The sequence below is a fragment of the Eimeria maxima genome, genomic scaffold, assembly GCF_000499605.1.
Source record: "Eimeria maxima Weybridge genomic scaffold, Emw_scaff1224, whole genome shotgun sequence".
Lineage (NCBI taxonomy): Eukaryota > Apicomplexa > Conoidasida > Eucoccidiorida > Eimeriidae > Eimeria > Eimeria maxima.
In genome coordinates this window covers 1-9206 of record NW_013563435.1, presented here as the reverse complement: position 1 = coordinate 9206, position 9206 = coordinate 1, and the positions used below count along the sequence as shown (strand labels likewise).

General features: G+C 54.9%; 2 protein-coding genes across 2 annotated transcripts; one reads left to right on the top strand and one right to left on the bottom strand.

Moving 5' to 3' along the window:
• Window positions 1-2237: 2237 nt before the first annotated feature.
• On the bottom strand, window positions 2238-6648 carry EMWEY_00050220 (hypothetical protein, conserved; the record flags this gene model as incomplete). The annotated part of the gene is made up of 2 exons (XM_013477391.1): window positions 2238-3808; window positions 3960-6648. 2 exons carry the CDS (start codon window positions 6646-6648, stop codon window positions 2238-2240), a joined length of 4260 nt encoding a protein of 1419 aa, XP_013332845.1.
• Window positions 6649-7999: 1351 nt separating this feature from the next.
• On the top strand, window positions 8000-8970 carry EMWEY_00050210 (hypothetical protein, conserved; the record flags this gene model as incomplete). The annotated part of the gene is made up of 2 exons (XM_013477390.1): window positions 8000-8761; window positions 8887-8970. Coding segments are annotated over 2 exons (846 nt in total), but the record flags the coding sequence as incomplete, so codon positions are not given.
• Window positions 8971-9206: the final 236 nt, after the last annotated feature.

Genomic DNA, 9206 nt, shown 5'->3' with positions numbered 1-9206 from the left:
GGGGGGGGGGGGGGGGGGGGCGCTCGTGTCTAGCTGACAAATGCTGCATCCTAGAGCAGTTACTATTTCCAACACCCAACACCTACCCACACACGTGGAGCTTTGGTTCGTCCCCTGCGGGCTAAAACCCTTCTGGCAGGTACACCAGAACCCGTCCCCCGATTGACATGACTCCGCGTGCTCAACCCTTTCGCAGTGTGCGTATCCTCCAGCGTCACACGCTACAGAAGCAGACGCACGCAGGCATGCATGAAATCACTGTAAGCAGGGCCAAATGAGCAAAGAATGCATGGCCGTTGCCTGTCGCTCCCTCTCCCAAATCGTACAAGGACCTCAACGTAAAGCCCCACATCCAGCCAACTTATCTGCAAGCACCTGACGACCAGCCATTCCTTTCACCGTTAATAGTGTAGTTGAAGCCTCACGTGTGCTGCTTTTGCCTCCCATGGCGCCAACCCGCCGCTGGGCAGGGTCACCGGGCAACGCCTGTGGACTGGTGAGGGCTTCTTGTGGCCAGCTGCGAGGCTGCCGAAAGTCCCTGATTGCTGCTGAACCAACAATGATTTGTATTCATGAAAAACTGAAAAAAGAAAGCTGGAGCAGCTGCTGTTGATCGTGCGGTCGCAGAGCGGCTTACGTGTAGCATCGAAGGGCGGGATGGTAGGTCGCTGCGCATGAGCAGAAGGGGTGTACGGACAGTGGAGCTGGTTCTTCTTAAACAGTTGAACACAGCATAGGAATACAACGGGGAAAAAGAAGGCAATAAAACCCGTTAACTGCACAAACCACAAATGCCAAGGGGGAAACACGCTACCTCACAGTTCTGATTAATGGCTATATCGTGATGGTGCGGGCCTCCACCAAGCAGCGCATGCCCCACATATAGCCTTTTCTGACTCTCTTTACTTTATTGTTTTTTTTAAAATAAATTAAATACGCGTCTCCTCATTCTGCTGCATTTTGCCACGTTGGTCGGTGGGGGGTGGCTGGTGTCGCAGCACCGGGCATCCAGTGGTCTAGGCCATTCAATGGGTTTAGCTCGGCTTCCGTGTCTAGCATCCGGTGTTATTTGATGCTTTGTGTTTATATCTTCAATTTACTTCTAATTTGCTTTTATACTCGTTGAAAAGTATTGGACAGAGGGTCCCGCAGCAGCGCAGCAGGCAGGTGAGTGTGTCCGTCAGTGAGGCTCTGTCTAGCTGTTGCGACTCTCCCCGATGCAAGCAATAATTTAACAAGAGACAAATAATCTCGTATATAACATGATTTAAACATAAAGAAATTCTTCCTTCAACCTGTTTTGGGGGGTGGAAGAAAGAAGTAGGGGTTGTGAGGTGTGTGTTCCTTACTCTCCCTACCCCCCAGCCTTGGCAATTCTACACTAGAAGGATTAGATACAGCAAATGCAAGACATTATACCTCTTACGCAGAAGACTGAAGGGGAAGTTTATTAAGAAGCAAATTGCATCGAGTGTAAACAGGGAGCCCACTAGAAGAACAGAGCATAGGCCAGTATGAATACAAGACCGAGGGAATCACTGTAATTAGAGTAATAGCTCAGAACAGGGAGTGTGTACACCTGACGTGATGACTGGGTTATTAGTTGCCTCGTGTATACGTTAAACTTGTGCGCTGAGTAGTTAAGCAGTGTAAAGGAGGGTAGCACTCCTGCTGTATTCGCATGAAGATATAGGCGTAGGGAGCTGCACAACATCTGTCTTGCACGGAGAATGTGTAGAGAAGCACTACATTGCCTGATTGACGCACAAGTGCCTATACTGCCTAAGTTTGCATGCACATGCTGCCTTGGCAAAAGCATGAAACTCTCCTAATGACCCAAAGGAGGCATTAAGTGTTGCTTCTTCGGCGTTATCCCTTCCTAACCAAGTTAGAATAGACGCATGCCCGCACAGAAGACTCTCTAGGGCTATCTTGCTGCCCTTGCCACTCCCAGCAGCAGCAGCTTGCGGCAAGCAGGCAGCGCATGCAGCTTGTCTCGGGGTCTTCCCCTGTAATATGTGCAGCTGATTACCAAATAGACAGATGGCCTTGTCTGTTGTGTCTTTAGGGCTGTAGTGTACAGACACCCCCCTGCTGCAGCTGGTAGAGCAGCAGATTTAGATATTCAGGTGTATAGACAGTATAAAGGCAAACAAAGAGGCCAGGCATTGAAGCCAAAGAAAAATTAGAAGATAATTGCATACTCTGCAATTGCGGATACACAGACTGGACAGTCGCTACGATCTCTGCTGCTTCCGCGGCCGTCCCCCCTTCTTTCGTTGTTGCTGGTGTTGCAGCTGCTGCTGTTGCTGCTGCTGCTGCTGCTGGTCAGCTTGGGTGTCCGGCTTTGGATTGTATGAACTCTCCTGTTCATACTGGTCAGGGAGGTAGACACTGCCAAAGAAGCAGCGCGTTAAGGAGAGCCCTTGCAGCTGCTGCTGCAGCTGCAGCGCCTCAGCAGATGCAGCGGCGACGGCACTGTGCTGCTGTTGGTCCTGCTGCTGCTTCTGCTGCTGTTGTTGTGTGACGTCTTCACCATCTGATTCCTTCTGCACGTCTCCCTGCTGCCCCTCCTCCAACTCAAACTCATTCCCTGCTGTATCTGCTGCTGCTGCAGTACGCAGCAACAACTCCTCCGTGGATATACCACACCCCGGCACCCTGACAAGGCCTAAGTGCCCGAGTGTACTGACAGCTACACCAAACCGCAGGAAGAGGTGCTGCAGCAGCGACGGATTCTGGCTGCTGCCTCTGGGGAGGGATGATTCAGCTTCCCGCTGCAGTGTAAGCAGAGCCTCCCTTTCTGCTGTTTCCTTCTGCTGCTTCTGCTGCTTCTGCTGCTGGTGGCGGGAAGCCAGCTGCTGCTGCGTATACACCTCAATTACATCAGCACAAAACTGGCAAAACAGAGACCATAAAGGAATGCGGCGGCTACCAAAGGCAATACGCCGGTAGATAAGGCTGGTGTCATCAGGGATAGGTGCAGCAGCAGGATCTGTTCCTCCCTTTGCTGCAGCTGCTATTTGGTGGTGGTACTCCAGTGCGCTGCCTCTGAGGCAAGCCAGCTCCCGCAGCACCTCGACAGGCCGCAGTGGCAGCAGCCGCGCTAGGGTGTCTGCTGCTGCTGCTTCTGCGCGATGTGTGGGGGCCCTTGGTGCTGCTAAGGCAGCAGCAAAGTATTGCGGCTGTTCTGCTGCAGCAACAGACAATGACCATACACCCAACTCACAGCCCAATGGATGCCACTGCAGCAAAGGCAGCAAGCAGTGCAGCAAACACTCCCTTGCCCAGCGTTGAAATTGGTTGCAGAAGACGCTGTCAGTGCTGCTGCTGCTGCTGCTGCCAAACCCCCCAGATACGGACAAAGGCGCTGCACTCGCGCGTCTTGCAAGCCCAGAAACAAACCCGGGAAGAGCCTGCTGCTGTATCCGTTGCTGCTGTATCCGTTGTTGTTGCTGTTGTTGCTGCTGGCACGTTTGCTGCAGCCGCTCAATGAGTTGGTTCATGGCCTTGAGGAGCTCCGCAGCCTTCCCGATCTCCGTTGCTCTCTTTTCTTGCTGCTTCTGTTTCTGGTTCTGCTGCTGCTGTTTCTGCTGCTGCTTCTGCATGCGCGCCTCGAGTTGCAGCAGCAGTGCCCACTCCCTCTCCGTTTGGCGGCTGAACTGCTGCAGCGCGAGTAGCAGCGCCTGTGGCACTGCAGCAACACGCCGCGTCGTTGCTGCAGCACTAAGAGCTTCTGCTACCAGAGTGGTAACCAACGTCCCTACACTGCAGCACGCCCCCGCAATTCGCCGCATCTCCTCACAGACTGCAGCAGAACAACAGCAGCAGCAGCAGCAACACAGCAGCAGCACAGCAGCATGGCTGGAGGTAACTGATGGTGTGCAACATCTAAACAGCACGACCTAAGGGAACACTGTGTGGCAAGAGGCCTGTGTGTCTGCTGCTGCAAGACGTACTGGGGTTGGCAATTTGTGCTGCAGCAGCGGCAGAAGGAAGCGGTTTCCCCTGCAGCAGATAGTCGTGGTAGCCAGGGCTTCTACTGGCGCCTCCTAAGATTTGCAGCAGCATCTCAACAGCACGAAGACTGCTGCTGCTGCTGTCTTGGCTGCACAAAGCAGCAGCAGACTCGGAGGCACTAAGAGCAAATGCCTGCCGCTGCAGCAGCACGTGCTGCTGCAGCACCACCAGCAGCCGCATGCCTAAGCTTGCTGCAATGCGGCGCTCCAATACCTGCACAGCAGCAGCAGGCAGCACCTCCTGCTGCAGTGACTCACGCCTTCGGCTTAGCGGCTGCTGCTCGTCTGCTGCTGCAGATACACCCGAACAGTCCCACCAGTGCTGCAGCAGAGAGAGAGCCCTTCTCATGGGTGCACATGTTGGGGTCTTGTTACAGCCCTCCTGTTGCTGCTGTTGTTGCTGTTGCTGTTGCTGTTGCTGTTGTTGTTGTTGTTGCTGATGTTGCGCTTTCCATGCCTTGCAGCAAGGAGACTCGAGCTTTGCTGCAGCTGCTGCCCGTAGCTCCGCATGCAACACCCGGAACTTGGCCGTCTGCTGCAGCAGCACCTCCTCCTGTTGCGGTGTCAGTACAGCAGCAGCAAGTAGCGCCAGCCTCCTCTCAATAACCTCAAGGTCTGCCTGGCCTCTAGACTCAGCAGCACCTGCAGCAGTAGCAGTTGCAGTTGCTGCATCTCCTGCGCCAGCAGCACCTCCACCATTGCCTTCGCTGCCGTTGCTGCTGCTGCTGCTGGCAGCAGACACAGCGCGTGCATCTAGGGCAAGGTAGGAGAATGGATGATCCGCAAAGAACTTATACAGCAGCATCCTTGATATGCGCAGCACCTGCAGCACGGATGCCCCCTGCTCCTGCAGCAGCTGTTGCAGTTCTTCTATTGCTGCTGCAGGCAGCACGAAGAGGCTGCTTGCGGGGCAGCACAGCAGCAGCTGCAGCAGCGCATCATGTACAGCAGAAGGCCTAAGCAGCACTGCTGCATCCAGTTGCAGCAGCCGCAAGGTCTCCGGATCCAGCTGCTGCTGCACTGCAACAGCAGATGCTGCAGCAGATGCTAACACCACCACAGGGATTCCTTGCTGCGACCGCAGCAGCGACAGCAGCAGCAGCAGCTGCGACAGAACCCGCGGGGCAAATGCCTCCAGCTCCTCCAGTACAATAACCAACGCATTGAAGCTTATGCTGCTGCTGCTGCTGCTGCTGTTGCTGCTCCTGCTGCTGGATCTCTCTGGTGGGCTAGGCTTTCCTTCGTCTCCACTCTCACCAGAGGAGCTCTCGTTGCTGCTGCTGCTGCCTGCTCCTGCAGCCCTCTGGGAACGTGTAAGCACTGCGGATCCCTCCCCCTTGCGTCTCCATCTGCAGCAAAAGCCTCTGTTGTGCTGCTGCAGCAGCTTCCTCCACAGCTGCCCTAAGCTGCTGCTCTGATCAGGCCCCCAGTATCCTCCATCATCATCATCTGCTGCTGCTGCAGGTCGGGTGGGGAACGAAGTAGATCCGCTGCTGCTGCTGTTGCTGTCTTCTCCTGCTGCTCCCTCAAGACATCGCAGCAGCAACAGCTGCTGCTGCTGCATCCACATGTGCTCGAGCTCCCCCCATGCTGCAGAAGCAGCAGCGTCAGCAGCAACCTCCTCGGTAACTCCTGCTGCATCCTTTCCAGCTTCCATCGCAGCCGTGCTGCTGCTGCTGCTGCTGCTGCTGCTGCTACTGCTGCTGCCTCTGCCGATGCAAGTGGTGCAGCAGCTGCTCGACTTGAGCTGTGTATACACCGCACGTAATGCATTCTGTGCATTGGTGCAGCAACTAGCCCTCAGTACAACTTGCCTCAAGAAGAGGTCCTCCTCGTTACTGTTGGTGCTGCTGCTGCGGCTGCTGCGGCTGTTGCGCCTGGCACCGCAGCAGCACATGGATTGCTGCTGCAGCTGCAGCTGCAGCATCCGCACTGCCAATCTATGATCTTCAACGTCTGCCCCCACATGCATAATAACAACAGGAAGGAACTCGCAAAGGCCCCCTATCCCCTTCCTAATGCCTCTGCTGCTGCTGCTGCTGCTGCTGGCAACAGCAGCAGCAGCAAGAGGCTGCTGCATCTCGAAAGCCGCTACAATTGCGTGGGTCCGCACGATCCGACAGATACTCTGCAGCTGCTCGCGCATTGCTGCGGATACTGCTGCTGCTGCTGCCCGCAGCAAAGTTTCCTGCTGCTCCTCTGCGCGCTTGCAGCGCAACAGAATAGAGGGGACCTCAGCAGCAGAAGCAGCAGCACCATCGTAAGGGTATCTACCGAATACAGTAGGCACGACCACAGGTAGTGGCGCCGGGCTGCTGCTGCTGCTGCTGCTGAAGGTGCTGCTGAAGCTGCTGCTGCTTGCCTCTGCATCATCTTCATCTTCGCTGTACTCCTCCAGAGCTTCCTCCAGCAGCTCGCTAATGAGACGCTGCTGCTGCTGTTGCTGCTGCTGCTGCTGCTGCTGCTTCGGCTGCCTATGACGACCCTCTCTAGGCGCATGCAAGATTCCTGCACCTGTCAAGAGAGGGGGAGGATCATTTGGTAAGGAGAGGCAGAAGCAGCTTGTCTGTACATCATCTGTTTGTTTACGGGGAGGTTCCCCAAACCAGCTGTACGGCACAGGCGGCATCACAACTGCTGCTGCTGCTGTTGCTGCTGCAGTTGCTCCTGTAGATTATGCTCTTGCAGTTGCTGCATATGCTGCAGTTGCTGCTGCAGTTGCTGCTGCTGCAGAAGGAACCCCCAGGCCACCTTGACTGTCTTGAGGCACCGCTGGCCAAAGGAACTAAATCAAGTGAAAACTCGCCAAGGAAGATTCTTGCTGCTGCTGTTGCTGCTGCTGTTGCTGCTGCTGCTCCTGCTGTCTTGAAGGGTGTGATGTGTTCAGCAGCAGAAACCCAGGACCCAGTGTGGGGTCACCTCTTTGGGTCTAGAGGGTTTTGGTGCTGCTGCTGCTGCTTTGGGAAGCAGCAATGAGATAAGAAGAATATTTTAAGAAGGAAAAAGCTGCTGCTGCTGCTGCTGTTGCTGCAGCTGCTCCCTAGGCTTCGAGGGTTGTTGCTGGGTGGGGTTGCAGTCACCTGCTGTTAAGACTGCGTTGCTGCCTCCTTCTTTCCTTTTTGTGTTGACACAACAATTAAAATACACTCAAATAAACATATTTAAATACTCCCTTCATAAAAACAGCGAAAAAACAGGGGAAAACGCTCCCTCTACCCCTGATAGGGGCCCCAGCCCCGATTCGCTGCCGCAACCGGCAAACCCTAGACCCTAGACCCTAGACCCTAAACCCTAGATAAAGAGGAACAATAAATAATTGAGAATAAAACCATAGCCATTTAACAGTTCACACTAGACATCGTAACTCGTCGCCTCAGCAGGATGTACTCTCTGCTGGCGGTGCTGCTGCAGGAACACGTCTAACAAGCAGCAGCTGCAGCAGCAGCAGCGGCAAAGCAGCCACGCAGCAGCTGCAGCATCCTTCTCTTTTCTGTTCAGTGCCAAGGCAGCGAAGCACCAGCTGGAAGAAGCAGCTGCGGCAACAGCAACAGCAACGCAAGCTGCTGTACGACGAGGACCTCACGGGTAGTAGCAGCAGCAGCACAATTAGCAGCAGGAGCAGCGCCAAAAACGGCAGCAGCAATATATTCAGTGCATGCAGCAGGTGCAGTTGCAGCAGGGGTAACATTGGGAGCCTCGGATACCGCATCAACAGGCCTACGGTGGCGCAAGCAGCAAAGGCAGCAGCAACAACAGCCGCCGCAGCAACGCAAGTAGCAGCAACAGCAGCAACACAAATAAGAGCAACAGCAACAGCACAACTAAAAGAAGCTGCAGCAGAAACAGCCACTGTGACGACTAAGCGCAGCACCAGCAGCATCCCTTACTGCTGATTTAGGACCAGCACATGCAGTAGCAGCAGCTGCAACAGCAGCAGCAGCAGCAGCAGCAACTGCAGCAGCAGCAGACTATCCTTAGTGATGACTACCCTTGAAGACATCGACGCGTTTTTTAACGCTCTTGTCAGCGGGGCTGGTGAGGAGGAGGCAGCAGGGAAGGACCAGCAGCAGCAGCAGCAGCAGCAGCAGCAAGATCAGCCGCAGCAGCTGCAACAGCAGCAACAGCAGCAAACTGGGAATGCAGCGGGCATTGCGGTAGCCAATGCAGCTACTCCTACGGGAGCAGGGGCAGCACCTGCTGCTGCTGCTGACCCTGCTGCTGCTGCGTCTCCTGCTGCAGCTGCAGGTGATGCGTCGTCGCCAAAGCTACCTGCAGCAGCAGACAAAGCAGCAACTCAAGGGTCTGCTGCAGCAGCGCCAGCAGCAGCACCCCTTTCTTCTGCTGCTATGAGCATGCAACCCGCCTTGATGCAGCAGCAGCCGGCTTCGCAGCCCCTCCCTGCAGCACAAGCCAGCAGTATCCACCTACCGCAGCAGCAGCAGCAGCAGCAGCCGCAACTGCAGCAGCCGGCATCTATGTGTTGGCAAGGGCGGGATCCTCCTGAGCTGCAGACTGAGCCTCCATACGCGTACATACCTCCACCGTATGCTGCAGCAGGAGTGCAGCAGCAAGGAGGAGGAGGAGGAGGAGCAGCAGCAGCAGCAGCAGCAGCAGCAGCGCAGCAGCAGCAGCAGGCAGAGACAGCAGCATTATGCGTCTCTGTTGCTGCTGTAGGGAGACTCATAGAAAGCAAACTAAGAGAGAATGAGCAAATGCTGTTTGCTGTTCATGAGAATCTAAAGGTATGCTGCATGCACAATCCTGCTGCTGCTGCTGCTGCTGTTGCTGTTGCTGCTGTTGCTGCTGTTGCTGCAACAGATGCTGATGCTGCTGCTGCTGCTGCTGTCTTTGCTGCTTCCTTATGCAGGTTGGACGCTGCGGAGAGGCCCTCTGCTACTTCGAGCGGCTGCAGCAAAATCTCCTCTTCCTAGCTATGCTAGCAGATCAACACGTTAGTCTGCTGCTGCTGCTGCTGCTGCTGTTATTGTTGCTGCTGCTGCATTTGCTGCGGTTGCTGTTGCTGTTGCTGCTGCTGCTGCTTGCAATCTGTGCGTCTAAGCAGACTCTGTTTGGTCAACAGATACTTGCGCTCATGCATGCATCTTATCTCTTCTGTATGCATGCATGCATGAATGCATTTATGCAAAGAGTATGCATGCATGCATGCATGCAAGTATAAAATATATA